Genomic DNA, 18580 nt, shown 5'->3' with positions numbered 1-18580 from the left:
ATAGTAAATTCACTTCATCATTCACACCATGACATATGATTCATGAATATTGACAAAGCACCACACTGTTATCAAAGAACCGGGGTCACGTTAAGTAACCTTGAGATTTCTTGAATCCCATTATTTGTTCAGATACTAGAACAGATACCACAAGATGAATATTCATACTTTCCATTCAATCAGGGCAATATCATGTCTAAACCTAAAGCAGATCTTCGATTATAAACCGCTGGCATGTCGGTTGGAAATTGACTATCAAAAAACAACCTTACTTCATATGACCCAAAGATATTCAGCAACTGTTTAAAAGTGCCACGCCAAAAGATAAATGTTTTTCTCGAAATGTAAACAGTTTTATCTAATGAAAGACTGGCATTTTGGCGTATATATTTCGATGGGGCGGCGAGGCATTTAATCTCCTCTGCCCATCCTTTCACCTCCCTGACAGTCCAGTTAGCGCTCTACTTCTCCACTCTGACGACGGGCAAAATCAAGATTAGTCATGTATAAAATAGGATGTGGGCAGTGGAAAATCACTTCAAAGCCTGGGTACAAATGTAAGTCAGCAATGATATGGCCCTAATGATGTGTCTCCTTCAAAAACACAGGACCAAAATGAAGAAAAATGCACCCTGTCGCACTCACTTTAGTCAAATGACCCTAAAGTAATGTCCTAAATCTGCTGTCATCTTGCTGCTCAGATGCATAAAACGTACTTTGTGGATTGCGTTATACCCTACGCAGAAGTAGGCCCTTGACTGGCACACTTTTCTCTGCGCTTGGAAAATGTATTCAGGATAGCGGGAAGGTGATGAGGACCTAGTGTGGATAAGAGTAGAGCAATGGGACACGGCACTTAGCAAAACAACATGAAATAGACTTGATTATAGGGTGAGCCGAGGAAGAGGAGGAGGATTCAGTTACATGGAGACGAAGAGCGGGAGGCGGGAGGCGAATGGATGAAGAGGGAACGGCTAAGAAGGATCAGTGAGAAAAAATGTACAGAAAGGAGATTTTCTGTGCTATTCCTGAAGTGCAAACAGAATCATTACTCTCGTATATCCGTGGGTTGAACTTAAAAACTTTGATATGGCAGAAATTGAAACTCTTACTGAATGAAAGGCTACAAAAAACGACTACTGAGAATAAAGCTCGGGATTATGGCGTTTTATTGCAGTGACTATACCAATTTGTATCGCAGTTTTTAGATGGAGTAACCGTTCACATGAGTTGTTTCTGTTGTTATGCTCTCGTTTCATTTATAGTAGCCTAGTGTTTTGGTCATTAATAATCTATGGTCAGTTTGCCTATAGAGACAGCAAACATGGAACATTTACTTCAAAACATTTGATTTATAACATATGATGCTCATAACTAAACATGGTTACATATCTTATTCATGAATAGTTACAATCTAGCCTAGAAATACTGCATTTTGCTAAGAGCTTTAAGAAAACGTTTCTCATAATCTATGGATCATTAGTTGATATTTTAGGCATTTAAATCACACTGATATTCCTCTAAAAAAAGGAAACAAGTCAGCAGACTTCTGAAAAACAGTGGCGCTGATTTCTACCTGCCCCTTTAGAGTGTGTGACCGTAAATGTCCTCACGACAACGTGCTGTGCTGCCAGACTATAGCACGAAGATAGAAGTGGATTTTGTATTGTTAAGTGTTGTTAAAAGAGTGTATCTTATTGGGTAGTTCAATATTAGGCCCAAAAATGGAGAATGAGATGGAGTTTTTCCTAAAAACAGAGTCCAGATGATACAACTGAATCTTTTTCTACAATGGAACACTCCTGGACAAAGGAGGGATTACACCGACAAGACAAGCTATTTAATGCTTGTTTTAGTTTGTTGAGTAAAATGTTGTGATATTATAAATTGTCTGAGATTTTAAATGTGTGTGAATGTTTTGTGATTTGCGTGCTGTATTGTTTTTCACTTTGCTCCAGGTCACCCTTGAAAAGGAGGTCTAGATCTCAATGTCTTCTTCTCTTTCTTAATATGAAGTAATATGAATATTACGGCTGTAATCGACTGGATCTTCTGAAATGTCTAAACCACTCAGTTTATAAATCCAACCACATTTAACTCTTTTATTTTTATCGTATAATATTTGAATTCAGTCACCATGACTTTTACCTGGCCTTTTCTCATTTTCATTTATACCAAAATATTTTAGAAAAAGATTCAGTTGTAGTCAACGGTGCTGAATCCAACATGTATCACCAATTTATGTTTAAAAATGGGACTTTTCAGAGAATAAAGATTACTCACACATAAACAAATCCCTCTAAATACAACTGAGTGTGTAAATGAGAAGGGAAAACTATTACAACATGACTGAAGGGTCTTAAAAGTAATTCTGCATAATATGTCTCCTTTAAGGGCCATAGACTTTTTGCACCACTTCATCCCGTGTAATTTAGCCTGTCGCTGTGAACGGCCGGCCGCACTGTGTCCTCATTAAACCCGCCTTTGTCTGGCCTGAACAGCCACCTGTGTGTTGTATATGTAGCCTGCCTCCACCTGTGTCGACTCACTTGTTGTATGCGGCGCTCGGGCCCGGTGTAATAATAGCCCTCAGGTCAGTAAACAAGCCCTGGATGTGTAGGTGATGGATCTGCGCGGGCTACAACAGCTGCTCGAGGTGGGACGATAGGAGACTCCCCACCGCTACCTCGCTAACCGGCTAACTGGGTCAAGTTCGCCGCGCCCTTCAGCTTTGTGTGTCGGGTGGCCATTTTATCACGCGCCGATCCCTGATTGGTCGCCGTGGGTAATTGATCGAGGTGGCGCTAATTAACGGGCCGGATCGTGATCATTATAGGCAGCAGCTGGTGTTGGTTTTGGTCAGGGGAACAAAGTGGAGTGCTCGTTCGGTCCAAGAATTACGGTACAATAAAGTTTACAGGGCGCTGGGATAATATATACAGACCAGGGAAAGCAGGCAATCTAATTAACCCCTGAGACACTATTAGGCAGGTTTTTATCATTGCAAAAGGGCAGGAGGGTCTTAAATCTTCTGTGTCATAAACGTTCAATGGTCGTGTTCTCACTGCGGGGAAAAGGAACCTTGTAATGTCGGTTTGTTTATCAGGAAATAAATATGATCAAATGTGTTTTTTTTTGTACCATTGCAAGATACTGTCAGCAATACCAGTCACAAAGGGGTCGTCAAAGCTATTGGTAGAAGACCTCTGGTATAAGGAACAGTCTGGCTGCGTAGTTTCACCTCGTCTATTATAAGAAAGGGGAACTATGTGCTCTCAGTTAATATATTAAGTTCCATCCCAGAGCGACAACCTCAGAGGAGCTGCTATTTTTCAGAAAGCAAATGTGAAGATAAGCTTAAAAAGTAGATGTATCTCTGTTGCATTAAAGTCCAATATAATATGAATATATAGAGTGGATCATGTAAAAAACGCTACGTGTGTGTATGCATGTAAATATGTATATATATCTGTGCATTTGTGCTGTGTGGCATTTCTCTCTGACACATGTGATAGTTTCAGATTAAGTTTAAACCATACCTTAGTTGTTTTGCGGATTTGCTGCCATCTTACATTTATGTTAAAATAAGTAAGGTTAACTGTTAACCTTCAGGCTAAACCCTTTTGGTCTGTAAAATATGGCTATGCATTGACTAATGCAGTATATAGCCTATGCATATGACCAAAGAAAAAAATTAACCTCTAAAGTTTAGAGGTAATTTTTCTTCAGCAATACTAGTTTATGTATACCGTAGTTAGTTTAGAGTCTAAACTAACTACGGTATACATAAACTAGTATTGCAAAACCTCAAACACATATTTGATTAAGTCAGGGTGTTAAGTTACTATCACCTGGAATTGTTTAAATTGTTGTAATGAAATTTAACTTGCATCTAACCATTTCATTTTTAAACTAACGTATATTTTACATTTATGACCATTTATGACTTTTAAACTTGCTAAACAAATGACGATATTCAAATAAATACTTCAAACACCCTTTCAGCTGCCTTCACCTGTCAACAGCATTGTACAAGTTGTTCTAAATGCACAAAACCGATCCTATCATTAAAATGAGCTGCTCGGTGTGGGCTTTCCAAACAGAAGGTATTCAACAGTTAAACACAATAAACAATGAGACGGAACACAACTAACAAGCTTTCCATGGACATATGTGCGTGTGGGAAGTGCGTTCCACCAGGCCATTATGAAGTAAACTACAAACACGAAACACTGCAATGTAAAAGATATATTCAAATTGTAGAGGTGAAAAGCTTACTGAAAATGTTTATAATAAAAATGTACTCAATTACGATGGAGTATAAGGGCCATTCCTAATAACAAATATGAGGACGAGAATAAACTCATAACAATTCAACATTAAATACAACATTTTAAAGATTCAGTTGCCGCCGAAGTGACAGGAAACTTGTTTCAGTTTCAGCACCACGGCCAGAACGCAGATGGGGCGTGGCTTGAAAGAGTTAGTAGTTAACACAATAGATGACAAACTTTAGAATGTGGGTGTTTTAAACATCCCAAATAATCATTTCCCCCCCTGCAGTGACCCCATGTCCTACTCGTTAATGGCCTGCACATGGAGCTCAGCTCTTGGACAGATGAGGGAGTCTCAGGCGATTTTCACCAATCATCTGCTCCCTCTTCACCCTTCTAAAATATACAAAATCATCATTCATATGAGATTTTTGTGTGCATAGATTTTCCCACACAGCACTACAGGCTTGTGGAGCCGGGCGCACTGCACAGCCAGTAGTCCAGACCCTGTACTGTGGGCCTGAGGGCACTGAGGTCGGGTAGCTGGTGTTTTTGTTCTGCAGAATTTGAGATCAAGGACTAAACCCAGTTTAAGCTCTGTGCATTGAACTATAAGCATTTGGAGACTAACCAGGCACAGTTAGAGGATGCCTTTGTAGAGAAAGGTAAAAACTTAATTTGTGTTCATTTTTTTCCAAATATAAGCCTCACAGATGGGATATAATGTGTAAAATGACATACTCTGGTGTTGGGTGCATGTGTGTTGTTGGAGCTGCCCTCATGCCATGGCCATGTTTAAGCACTATATGTCTTTATTAGCTATAGTATCCTCTCATGGCAGTTATCAGCCATGATAGGATACTATCATGGCTGATATCTGCCATGGATTGGACAGTCTCTCCTGTCTAATCCAGGCATTAGACAGGAATAAAAACATATTTGGATTCATTCAACACAGCTCATCTAGTAGTGTGTCTGTTTTACTCTGGCTCAACACTGGTGTTACAGCCTGTGGGCTGAGTAGATGTGCACACTGTAGACAGCTGTTTTGGTGTTCTGTGTGAATAAACAATAAAAAACTAAACTAACACACATGAACACCATTGCATACCCAAAAAATGTATCACCACCAACCACCACTGCTGTCCAGTGTGGGCTGGTGTTTTCAAGTTTGTCCAAGGGATGCCAAAAAGGTTAGAATCAGTGTGTAAAACTGTAGCTTCCCTGTGTGCACATAAGAACGGTGAGAGAGCAATAGAGGATCGGAATATGTGTGAATATTGCACCAAGGCTCCTCCTCCTGTCTGCGGGCGGCTGTGGCACAGAGCACGGCTGCTGTCTGAGCCCCGGGGAGCACTGAGCTCGAGGGTTGATACAACAGTTTATGAATAATGCGGAACAGGAGAGGTGCCACTAAACTGCAGTGGTGATCAGCACACATGTGGGACATAGATTTAAAGGCCAGAACACTTTAACATCAATTGCAGGCCTTTATGTAGGCCTCAGCTTTTTACTCATCCAAGCCCAGTCTTTTACGTCCTGGCCGTGGTGGCCGAAGTGAACTGCTCGCTTCATTTTGAATCAGAACATTGACACCGGCCCCTAAACGGTTAAATATCGACTTTATATTTGGAAAATGACGTCTTTATTTTGACTACAACTTTATTCTTGTAATTAAATGTACAACTATTTTCTGGCTTCAACATAAAATGGTGACTTTAATGTGAAAATGTTATTTCCTCATACTTTTATTTGGAATGGCCCCTACACTCCGTCGTTATCAATCACAAGAACTGCTGCCAAAAGTGCATATGGCAGGTTTTCCTGTTTTCCTAAATATTACTTTGTGTGGTGAAATAGAACCTGTGGCAAATATTTATCGTTTGCATCAGTCAAGTTGCAGTTTGTGAAGATAGTTAAAAATTACTGGAAGAGTTCTATAATCTAAATCCTCCAAGCCACATTCCATACAAAATGCAGGGACAATTTTAACCCAACTGACACATTTTTTTGAGTTTAAATAACTGTTGAACACAAAAGGTGTTATCAGGTATTATTATTAGTTAAATCATAATAATTGCATAATTGGCTCTGTGCACAATGGTGTAAGGCTAGCTCACTGTTAGCGTAGTATGGTTAATAATATAGCAACTTTAGCACAAGCACAAAAGTATCTGGGCAAGTGCAGTTTGAAAAACTGTGCCAAATTGGGTAATGACAGAGACTATTTATATGAATTCAGGACCTTGTTTAGGGTTGCTAGGTAATGGTTGTGGAATTACCTGTACCTATGTCTCATCTGCTGCTCATGTCAAACCAGAAAGTAACATTATAAATATCAATAAATAATGTCAAATGACAAAATGACAATATTTTGACAAATATTAGCGTAATTTAGTAGCACTTTAAATCAGTCTTTTACAAAACGTGGCTAACTACATTCAAGCTGAATTAAGTTGTTTAAAACTACACTGTATTAATGTTGTATTATCTGAGTTCTGGCCAATCAGAGACGGCAATGCTGCGTTGTTCTGTGCATTCCACATTTACTGAACATGCAGAGTAAAAATGACACGGGACAATTGAGAATTATGCTATTCTCATGCCAATGTTCATGACAAAAAGAGCAATCATCATGTGGTTTTATATTACTTACACTATTTCCGTGACTGTGGTGATACACTGTAAATTGAACGCAACATAAAGAAACAGATGTTACATTAGCTTGAACTTGTAAAGCTATCACTGAATAATCTAAACTGAGCGACCATGCACTTATTTATTTTTGTGAATCACCATGCGGCAGTCTGTAATCAGCAATAATCAACATTTCCATCAACTGATTTGTTCTGTTTATGAAAGCGCTGATTGGCCCTAATTAATTGTCCAAGTTGATTATCAGCATTTGAAATTTATTGCGGCGCAACGTCTCTTTCGCTAAATATTTAGAGTGCAGATTTTTAATGATTATATTTTGTAGCGTTGTCAAATTAAACGCACAAATGAGTAGATGTTATTAAGATTCTCCAGTGAGGTTTAGAACGGAGGGTTGTGAATGAACACTAATCTTTTCTGAAGTTTTAACGTGCGCTGTGGATTTATGACGCTATCCCAATTTTGTTTTAAGAACTGTACTCCTGTTTACTCCTGTTTCCTCTTGGAACTTTTTTATTGCTTTCCAGCTTCAGTTTCTAAAGTGTATCTAGAGCACTCTGCTTCAACGCGACCAATATGTACCAAAATATCTAGTCTTGCTGCCCTCTTCCTTTGAAAAACACATTTGGCATTGTGTGGCCCTTTCTCGCTTTATGCACGTCACGTGTTAAGGTAAATATTTTCTGTATCTTGTCTTTTAATATCAAGCTTCACCGACGCTACAGCTTCATTAGGTAGACATGCTAAATTTACTTCCATCTGACATTTCCTTATTATTGTGAATACCATTTATAGCTCTTTATGTAAATCTGTAAAGAGTGACCTATTCATTATATTGCAATACGTCCTCATACAATAGGAATGTCGGCAAACTCAATAACTTGGCAGAAGAGCTTATGAGGATGTTAAAATACTGCATAAGATGTGCCTGGATGGAGATACAGCAATTAGGGGGGAAATAGAAATACAAAAGGGAACATTAAAACAGTAGGAAATGTAACGCCTCCAATGTTTTTTTAATGTCGATTTTATTCTTAAAGGAGACATCAACTTTAATGAGTGTTTTCTCATCATTGTCTTATTTATCAGTTCTGCAGTTCTGAACAGGAAGTCAATTGACCTGTTTCTGTTGCTAAGCCAATTTAGATCAATGTTGCAGTTTACAACGGACAAAATGTAAGATCTACTTAGGTTTTAGTTCAATACTTAGCACTAGGGATGGGGAATACCACAATGTTTGGTATTGATGCCAAGTACTTTGAGGGTATTTTTTTCTATACCAATACCGATACTTGATACTGCTCTAACCTTATGTTTGAAGGCGTTTCAATAAACATAATATATACAAAAAGGAACAAACTGAACACTTGACATAGATGGATCAGTCCAATCTGCTGCTGCTGCTGCTGCTGCTGGAGCGTTTGACACAAAACAATGGGAGGGGGGAAAACAACCTTACATGTCTAAAATGAATGCATAGTCTTATAATGTGCATATGCCAATCAGTATAGATATTTGCAAGTCCGTACTACTAGTAAGCACCTGAAAAAAGCATAATATGTCTCCTTTAAAGGTGTTGGATGTAATGTTTCTGTTAGAGGGTCTGTCACATGCCTGTCGGGGCCTGTCTAATGCCCGGTGGTTAAGACACAGAACACTTATGCTAGGCTCCAAGTGCCGCAGTGTCGTGAGTTCAAATCCCAATTTTGACAGTTTACTTTCATCCCCACTTCACAAAATGGGCACACAAAAAAAATCTTTAAAAAAACAAAAGAGAGACGGGGAAATACAAAGTAGGCCAAATTAACCTTACCTGATTATATGCTTTACCAGCTAAGAATTGAATCTGTCATTACATTCTTTTCAAGTCTCATACGCTTTCCTTTGATGTTCAAAGTTGTCCTTATGTAAGCAAGAACTAGCCTCTATACGTGTAAGCTTAAATCTGCACTCCTTGGTCAAATCTATACCATGAAGACTTGCAATGCATGTCAAAATCTACTCCACTAAGGTCAGTATTTTCTGATAGCTTAAAATAAAACAGCAAATCTGATATGAATCCAGCATTATCATATAAATTGAGGGGATTTCGGTTGTATTTAAATGGGTGTCTCGCTGTGCTTATTCCATAAAGCCTTTCTCTAAGTATGAGTGATGTGGCTGTGTTGACTGTGCTGACTGCGCTGGAGGAGCAGGATACATGACTGGGGTGTAAAGCCAGAATAAAAACCTCTCTGCCTGCCTTACCCGGGACAGATCTCCAACCTCCAGGTAAAAACAGATGATGAAGACGTTCCAGGTCATCCACACCACCAGCCAGGCCGCGTACTGTAAAGAATAACACATGAAACAGGAGTGAGGGGAGCTGTCGATGCCAGAGTAATTCAAAGTGTAGTGAATTCAGAGCTTTCAGATTGTCCAAGGTGTCAAGTTGTCATCTAGATCAGTGTTTCTCAAATTCTGAGGGCTGTCTTTGTTGGTACACAGGAGCATATGCATTAGTATTTGTTTATTTAGAGAGAAATCTATTGTTTTTTTCCCTCTTTTGGGTCGATACATGTTTAGAGGTAACATTCCCGTGGTGTAATCTCCTGCATTCTCTGGTTTCCCTGATATATTCAGAATTTAAATCTGGTGTTTAATGAGTTTGGTCTCACAAATGTGCTTAAAAGGTGCACTATGTAAATTTCCTGGAGCTGTTATTGCTTTGCTTGAGCTCTTATTGAATTAGATTGTTTCCCCAGTAAATTCGAAATGTAGTTCTTAAAGGGGCTGTACCTGATTTTTACTGTGTTGAAACGTGAAAACAGAACAGGTTCATTTTAAACACTTTACAGCAGTCCACATGTATCGCTCACTCACACAATGCCTTCTGCACATCCTAAACATTTGCCATGATGAGTTTATAATCAGTTTTCACAAATCTCTGAGCCCAGAGCGAGTTTTACCATCCCGGGTAAAGCTAACAAACATCAGCATGCTAATGGCGTATTTCCTGCTTCTCGGAGAATAAAGCGCTTTATGTTTAGATGCAAAGAAAGCACTGTGATCTCATTTTTACAATATATATCGTTACTGGGGCAAAACAGATATTACTTTATTACATGCAAAACATCGGGTACATAAACTAGTTCTGTTTTTCTGTAAACATCAGGTACAGAGTCTTTAATGCAATATGTAATTCATATTCCAGGGAACAAAGACAGAAACAGGTAGTTCATATGTAGTGCAAAGTTACGTAAGTTTTGATTGGTATTGTCATTGAAATGTGCTGAAATATCCCTCAGATTTAGCAGCTATAGTTTGCAAATTAAAAGGTAGAATTAGTCTTAGATAAATATGAAAGAGAAGGCAAAGTGACGCCTCACTCTTGATGTTGTTAAGATGCACAGACACAAAACAACACCTACAAATCACATGAATAATAGCAGACGAGAGCTGTTGTTTTTGTAATGTACTTCAAGGCAGCAAAAATAAATGAGGGATTAAGGAGACTGACTATATTAAGCTTAAACGTTTACTTGGCTTTTACATGGATGTAAATACTGTGAGTGCAAGGTCATTGGTGCCGTGGTACAAGTGAGTGGGAGTAGTATTGCCCTGTGGGAACCCAGCTTAAGTTTATGTAACGCGATATACTTTATAATCTTTAACAAAAGGAAAATCTCATTCAGTCTGGTGGTTCTTCGAAAATGCATTGATTTACTCTAACATTATTATATGTCAAATGTACATAACCTCACTTTACTTCATACAGTACAATCTGCCAAAGAATGCTATGAATGAACAATGAAAACCTGTTTGCTCAATACATATTTATAGTTTTTCCAAACGCTTCTGAATAAAGTAAACACAGTCACAGTTTATTTTTTAATGGCCAATGGGTTTATGCGATTTCATTTAAAGGTGTATTATGTATGTATCTGTTCTGGTTCTGAGTGGTGATAAAGGAGGGTAAGCCCGCAGGCTTTTTTAGGTTTTTCTCGTCAATAAATCTGCTTGTAATTGAATAAATTAGACAGATGTGTTTGTCCCATAATGTGGAACATTCTGAGCAAAGCAGAAAAACCTCCACGAAGACAAGCAACGTTACATAAAGAATTACAGCTATTGCCCTGTTTTATGTGTGGACTCTGTTGAGACACTGTTGTGTTCTTGGCAAGACACTTTTCCTCTGCTCATGTCGGTGAAAGAGTGATTGTGGTGCAGATTAGAAACAATCCCAGTGCATACAAATGATTGATCTGTGCTGACAATATATGATCTTTGGACAAAGCTTTGTTCTGTTGTCTGTTTTCACGAGGAGCAGTGTACAGTGTTCTGAGTGCTGTCTTTGGTGTCATCACATTGTGTTTTGGTGATTTGAAATTGGCTATTAGAAATGAATGAGGTGGTAAGGAGTTCTGTCTGTGTCATCTTTGACCACCTAAGGCCCATAGTTGCTGGGCTAATCCCATCATCCACAGCTCCAAACTGAAAAATGAAAAGACAATTTTCCTTAGAACAAAATATGATATTTAAATCTACATTTGTTTTGGTCTCTTTAACGCTGAAATATGATCTGACTTTCCTTCTTGTCCCTTCAGGGCAGAAATAAGATATAAAACAAATGCACACTGTGAAATATCAATTATGGAAAACTTGATAATGTCAGAATACATTTGCAAACCCTCTTGGAAGCAAATCACCTTTGTAGTTAAATCTGATCTTTTATATATAGTAATGGAAAAGAGTCAACTACATTTATAAAGATATGTCACGCTTTTCTTGGTGCAACAGCTTAAAGATGCATTATGTAAATGTTCTAGGGAAGGGATATGACACTTTCTTGTCTAAATTGAGTTCATTGAATATATACAGGGCTCTGTATAAATTGGTACCCTGTGAAATATAAAATGTAAATAAAACTAACAAATGTAGAATAACCAGAAAACACACTTACACATAAGTTATGGGATACAATCATACAAAGCAAGAGCACTGGCATAGTGGCTCATTTTAACTAGTGCTTTAAATTAATTCAAAGGTATATTATAATTTAATGTAAATGGTCTGTGATTTGCTCTACAGGCAGAGAGCAACGTTGCTGAAGGCCTTTTTTCCTGTGTCTGTGTTGTCTCTGTGTGACTGTAAAATAAGAATGTCCTGAGATCTCAGATGATGAATACTTGATCTGATGTTCAGCATATTTGATAAATAATCAGGCGAAATACCAACTAGAGCCTTATACATAAACAAAAGGCAGCGTTGTTCTCTTCTTGCAGCCAATGATTGCCATTCTACTTTAGACTACGGTATATCATTGACAGTGGTGAGTTCTGTCTCCTTCTCTTCCAATGAACCTCAGAGCTGAACCTTAGAGCTGAACCTTAGAGCTGAACCATAGAGCTTGACCTTAGAGCTGAACCTTAGAGCTGAACCTCAGAGCTGAACCTTAGAGCTGAACCTTAGAGCTGAACCTCAGAGCTGAACCTTAGAGCTGAACCTTAGAGCTGAACCTCAGAGCTGAACCTCAGAGCTGAACCTTAGAGCTTGACCTTAGAGCTGAACCTTAGAGCTGAACCTCAGAGCTGAACCTCAGAGCTGAACCTCAGAGCTGAACCTTAGAGCTGAACCTTAGAGCTGAACCTTAGAGTTTGACCTCAGAGTTGAACCTTAGAGCTGAACCTTAGAGCTGAACCTCAGAGCTGAACCTTAGAGCTGAACCTTAGAGCTGAACCTCAGAGCTGAACCTCAGAGCTGAACCTTAGAGCTTGACCTTAGAGCTGAACCTTAGAGCTGAACCTCAGAGCTGAACCTCAGAGCTGAACCTCAGAGCTGAACCTTAGAGCTGAACCTTAGAGCTGAACCTTAGAGTTTGACCTCAGAGTTGAACCTTAGAGCTGAACCTCAGAGCTGACTGATAAACTGAGTTCAGAGGTTTTAACACTGGTGCTGTAGAATGCACATATATAATAGAATCTAGAACTGAAAGAAATGTGGCCTGGATGAACTGTTTTCTACAGTGAAGAGGAAACATGTTTTATTTCTGAAGAAGAATGACAATCTGGCTTTAAGATGATTTGTCAGCTCTTGCACGTGTTTGAAAATGAAACTGAAAATGGTTGAAAGACAGTATTTGTACTCTAGCGCAAGAATAGATACATTTTTGAATCACTAACACGCCCCTTTTGGAGAACATCAAACATTTTGTTTGACTTTAATTTAAATTGACACAGTTTTGTTGGACGGAGTGAAAATCCACTTGAATATGTTGAATCACTTGTGCAGCAGAAGGCGCCCTAGCATACAGAATTGTATCATCACAAGTGGATGGTACTATGTTTTAGATTATGATCAATTGAGTTTATATGAATTGTAAATAAAAATGGTCCAAGAATGAACCCTTGAAAAACACTGTTGTCCTAATAAGAAAATTCAGATTAAAAGCCATCAACCGAAACAGCTTGAGCTCTATTTGAGAGGTAATCTGCAAACCACTTTTTTGAATCTGTATCAAACCCAATAGTATCCAGACGATCCAAGAGAATACAGTGACCTTCAACAGCAGCACATTCTTGGTGACTATTCAGTGCATAAGCAATATAATGTATAACTTAGCTGTGGGATGCTGACCATAAAACATTATATATTCCACAATATGGCATAACATTATTCTATCTCTTTATGAGCGACTGTAATGATGTCAAGTCCAACTGCGGCAGCCGTTGTGCTAGGCAAAAAAGACAAGAACTGCCCGATCTGAGGTCAGTATCAAACACTTTCTCAATTGGGGCTTGGGTAGAAGTTTTAGAAAGATTTAGGGAATATAACTTCATAAAGCTGGCAGGCTATGTGTGTAGAGTGACAACCTCAAAAAGTCTGAAAGTGGGACAGGTTATAGGATCTGGTGGGACGTGGTGGAACAGATGCAACGTGATATGAAGCTGCACTTTATATTGGAGTCAAAGGTTCATCTGCAGCTTTTTCTTCTTTTATTTTTGTACCACAGCTCCAAAGACAAAGTGTACATGACATGCTCTAATATAAAAAAAAACAAAATCATAAAAAATGCAATTATAACATAGTGCAAGAAACATCAAAAACAAGCATTGCTCTTTCCACACAATGCACTCATCTTTTGTCTACACACAGAAAGCAACAACAGCAATCGCTTGTCAGGAGACAGCAAGGGACATCAGCAGGCTAAGATACAGCTCACTGTAAGATATATATATATATTTCTTTTTTTACAGAAACAACTCCTCTAATTGAATACAGCATATAACACGTACTGACATGGACGATAACAAGAAAACTACTACAGTATTTCGCAAAGTTGTATGAAAACTACTTCAGCTAGTTGGAGCTGAATATTGAAGAAGTTCATGTACCAGAGACAGCAGTGAAGACCCCTGACTGATCTGAAGAAGGGCGCACTTACAGGCATCAAAGGCAGAGATGTGAAGCCCCGCGTTTACACATATACAAGTACAAAAATGATATTACTACCATCATGTCCATACTAATGCAGCATCCTGTTCAAACACACATCGTTTTTTTTTTTTATGTAGCATCTACAAGAAGCTGTACAGCATTAATTTAGAAGACAGGGCACATTCATTACAAGAAAATGTTATTTGTGCCGACCAGTTAATTCCCAATTGTTCAGCACAAACCCCAGCCCTTTATAATGGCCTGTCATTATTCTGACAATAATTCTGTCTGGGTTAATTACCCCAAATCTTGTCTGAAATTCCATAGTCAACTACAGTGGTGTTAAAGTGGTGTTCTTTCATCACTAGATGTATTCTGTTTCTCTGTGTCATTCTCCTATAAAACCATGACCAGTCAAAAGCCAGGCTAATGTAATATGCACATTATTCTGTCTCTTGTGCGGCTCAGAATGTATTCAGAGGACCCACAATGGACCGGGCTGCTGCTATCACCACTCACACAAATAAAATAAATCACTTCACATATTCTGCCATGAGAAGAACCAAACAGCAAAACAGAATCAGGAAAATATACAGAAAAGGAAGTTTTTGTTAAGCTTAAAACATGGACGGACAAAGTCAACCTATACAAGTAAAATGAAAGTCAATTTTCAGTAAAAAAGACTGAAAGCAACATAATCATTCGAGTCATAACAACGTCTTAAATGACATTTGTTTAAAGTGCATATGACAGGTTTTCAGGTCTTTCTAATCCAATAATGACTTAGTTTGGCGGGTAGAAGCTGTGGTAAATATTTATCATAGTTTTACATCAGTCAAGTCGCAGTTTGTAGAGACTTTATCCCAAATACAGGGACAATTCACATGCAACCGACAGTTTTCAGACAGTTTAAACAACAATTGAACAAAATAAAGCAGTTATCAGGTATTAATATTTGTCAAATCATAACTATTGTGTAATTCATATAGATTTTGGCCCTTGTGTTTACAATATGGTTGCTAGGAAACATGATTCCAGTCGTCCTAATGCTGTGTTCAGAGTTGGAAAAAACAAATTTTCTGTGAAATTCGCAGCACGTTGACCAATCAGCAGCTTCTTCCAGAGCAGCAGTCACTCATCAGAATAACAATGGCTGCACAAGGCAGCGAGAGGCAGATTTGTGTCTTGGTCAGACGTGTGTCAAAGACGTGGCTCCAGCGCCTGACCTCAAAAGTACAGGCGTCCAACTAGAGGCATCTGAACATAGCATAAGAGGTAAGAACTCAGAACTAGGAGTGATGTTTTCTCAGAGTTTCTGTGTTCCAGTCGTCAAGTCGGAAAAACAATTACGACTATAATATACTGTAGTAGCAAAAAAGGTGCAAACGTGGGTTCTTTTAAGTTAATTCATTGACCCGGACATTGTTGTTACATTTCCAGTTTATAAGACAATGTTTGAGAGTACATTTTTTATTTTGTTTGGATTAGCTCTGTGTAGGCAACATTAGCATAACTGCATATTTATAACTGCAGAAGCTCAGAGGTTCACAGAAACCAAATAATGGTCAAATGTTATATATAATCATGTTCACTAAGTAAGTATAATGTGTGGTATAACCTGTCAAATACACTGCTCTTTCTTTTTTCCCTAAAATAACAACATATACATATTCTTTATAAGTATGTTTGGTTGTAGTCCAATGTTGTACTGATATAAACTGCTCATGATCAAAAAACATACGCTGCCCTGCATATAGTACATACAAACACATGTACAACATACTTAATATCCATATATTCTCTAATACCTGAGTAACTGTAGGTGTAATCGTTGTAATGGACATTGAAATTCAAATAATTGCAGAATCGACCTCACATTAGTAGAGTTTGTAGTCAGTGGAGTGGAGTTTGAACTTGGACATAACTCCTTCAGTGCTGACTCATAGGGAGGTGGTGTGGGAGAAGGTTTTGTTTATGAACCAATACATAATTTCAGAAAAAAATCTTAGCAGTGATGATCGGACGTGTTATCTGAATTAACATTGAGCTTCTGTGTTTCAGTCGTCAAGTCGGAAAAACAATTACGACTATAATATACTGTAGTAGCATGTAATCATGTAATAAAAACAAGTGCAAATGTGGGTTCTTTTAAGTTAATTTATTGACCCGGACATTGTTGTTACATTTCCAGTTTATAAGACAATGTTTGAGAGTACAAAGAGGTAATAGAGCTGAATATGTCTCTCATTCAGTGATGAGAGGAGCTTCACTTTTGTCCCATTTTGTTTTAGTAAAAGCGTAAAACATTTTGAGACAGGTGATGTTTCTGAGCGTACACGAGCTGTAGTAAGAAGGCTTAGGCCATTCATGTGTGTATCATAAATACACTGATTTGCGAATACATTTTTTTAAATGAACTCAAAGTGAACTGTTAACGCTGGGTTTGAACCTCTCCCCGAAGGGCCACCGTAGACAAGATAAGGTGGAACTGCAATCTGCTTCATATCCCCTGCTAATCCAATAATGAGGGAAGTATGGAGTCTGAGAAAATTTGACATCAGAGCTCGGTGTAATAATTTAATTCATGGCTACGATATTCAAATGTTTTTCCTCACAATAATCAGATCGAGTTCTTACTTGCACTTACACCGCATCAAACAGGGACTAAACAGGGGCTAAACCCAGACATAAACCTGGACTGATGCAGAACCAAACCTGGACAATTTTGAATGTAACGTATTTTATTTGTTTTAATGTAATGTATTTATTTATAACAATTGTCTGGTTTGCTTTGATTTGCTTTGACTAGTTTTATTGTTTTGGAATTAGTGAGATCAAATTGAGCACTTATAATACCTTTTTGTTAGTTTTTATCATTTTGTGTTAGAGCAGCACTTTTGAAACTGTTTCTGTTTATAAAATGTGCGATAGAAATACAGTGGATTTGCGTATTTACCTGCCGAGAAAATAGAAGCAAAAGTAGTTGGTTGCATTGTTGGAGCCGATTTTTCCAAGTCATGCATTAGTCTTTCTTGTTCAAGTCCGAGTCCAAGTCCCCGTCAAATCCTGAGCTCATACAAGGCAAGTCTGAGTCCAAGTCACAATTTGAAAACTACAAAAAGCATGGTTAGACTTGAGATGTGTAAGTAGTAAATTTGAGTCTGAGTTCCTGTTCAACGTGTCCAAGACTAAGTCCAAGTCCTCTTACCTGAACCTCAACTTGTGCCATAAGTAACTGCCCAGAGAAACAGTATGAATCCGGGTCAAGTCCCAAGTCCTGGAAGTCCTGGAAGTCCTGGAAGTCCTGGAAGTCCTAAAAGTGACTTGGAAAATGAGTTACATGTCCTACTCTGGAACTCGAGGACTTCTTCTCTGGTTAGTAGGATGAGTCTTGCACAACTTACCCCAGTGACATATCTGGGCCTGAACTGGATGGTTCCGAAAAGGCCCAGGATGACGACGATGATGTGCAGGAAGTTGGTCAGGATGGGAGCCCACTGATAGCCCAGGAAGTCGATCACCTGTCGCTCCAACACCGTGACCTGTACGAGAAAATACAAGAACCCCTGTTACTACATGTACATCTGACATTCTCCATCTGATTCAAAAGTCATTTGTAGGCCGAGCATGGATTTGTCAAATGCAGCCGACAGGTGCAGCAACAAAATGTCAATTCGCCCTCTTTACAACTACAGACTAAAGCCCTCAAGTGCTCTTCAAATCCTCTATTGAGTCATTTCACGCACTGAGCATGGACATCACGCCGCACTGCTAATTTGTCCAAATCCACACATATAATCGACTGCACCAGCTCCACTCCAACATTCTGAGAGAGAGAGGTAACGTTACTATTTGTGTATAAAGAGTCGAGTTACAGGCAGTGGATGTGGGGTTTATATTTCATGACGTACAATGAACAAACAGCACAGTGTTGGATTACATCGTTTACAAGGCTGTATTACAAAGTAGGCCACAACACAACTACCAAGTCAATCAATTTCTAAATTTGATCCAAAAGTAAGAAACTAGGACGGGACTTGCAATTGTCAACAGAGGTTATGGAGCTATCTATGGAAGCCCTGCAGGGACATGCTTTTCTCAGTGAAGAAATCCTCAGAAAATTGGTTAAATGGCGATATTTAGTTCAGTTCATATGTTTTTGAATGTAGAGACATTCCGCTGAATGTAAAGTTTATTCGTTTTTCCCCCTTAATCTTACCTGTATCTTCTCACCT

At 38.6% G+C, this 18580-nt stretch overlaps 1 protein-coding gene across 1 annotated transcript in view; it reads right to left on the bottom strand.

Moving 5' to 3' along the window:
- The window catches only part of nkain2 (sodium/potassium transporting ATPase interacting 2), a 180714-nt gene that overhangs the window by 77388 nt on the left and 84746 nt on the right, over positions 1-18580 (bottom strand). Inside the window, exons 2-3 of the mRNA XM_072441066.1 lie at positions 17750-17887; positions 9177-9257 (exon numbers count right to left, since the gene is read on the bottom strand). Coding sequence (XP_072297167.1) covers positions 9177-9257; positions 17750-17887 — 219 coding nt within the window. The remainder of the gene's footprint in view (positions 1-9176; positions 9258-17749; positions 17888-18580) is intronic.

This window comes from Eucyclogobius newberryi, unplaced genomic scaffold, assembly GCF_026437365.1.
Source record: "Eucyclogobius newberryi isolate DKJ021-1_F unplaced genomic scaffold, fEucNew1.0.hap1 SCAF_1, whole genome shotgun sequence".
In the NCBI taxonomy this organism is placed as follows: domain Eukaryota; kingdom Metazoa; phylum Chordata; class Actinopteri; order Gobiiformes; family Gobiidae; genus Eucyclogobius; species Eucyclogobius newberryi.
Note: the sequence above shows the minus strand (reverse complement) of the source record. Positions and strands in the feature narration are given on the sequence as shown.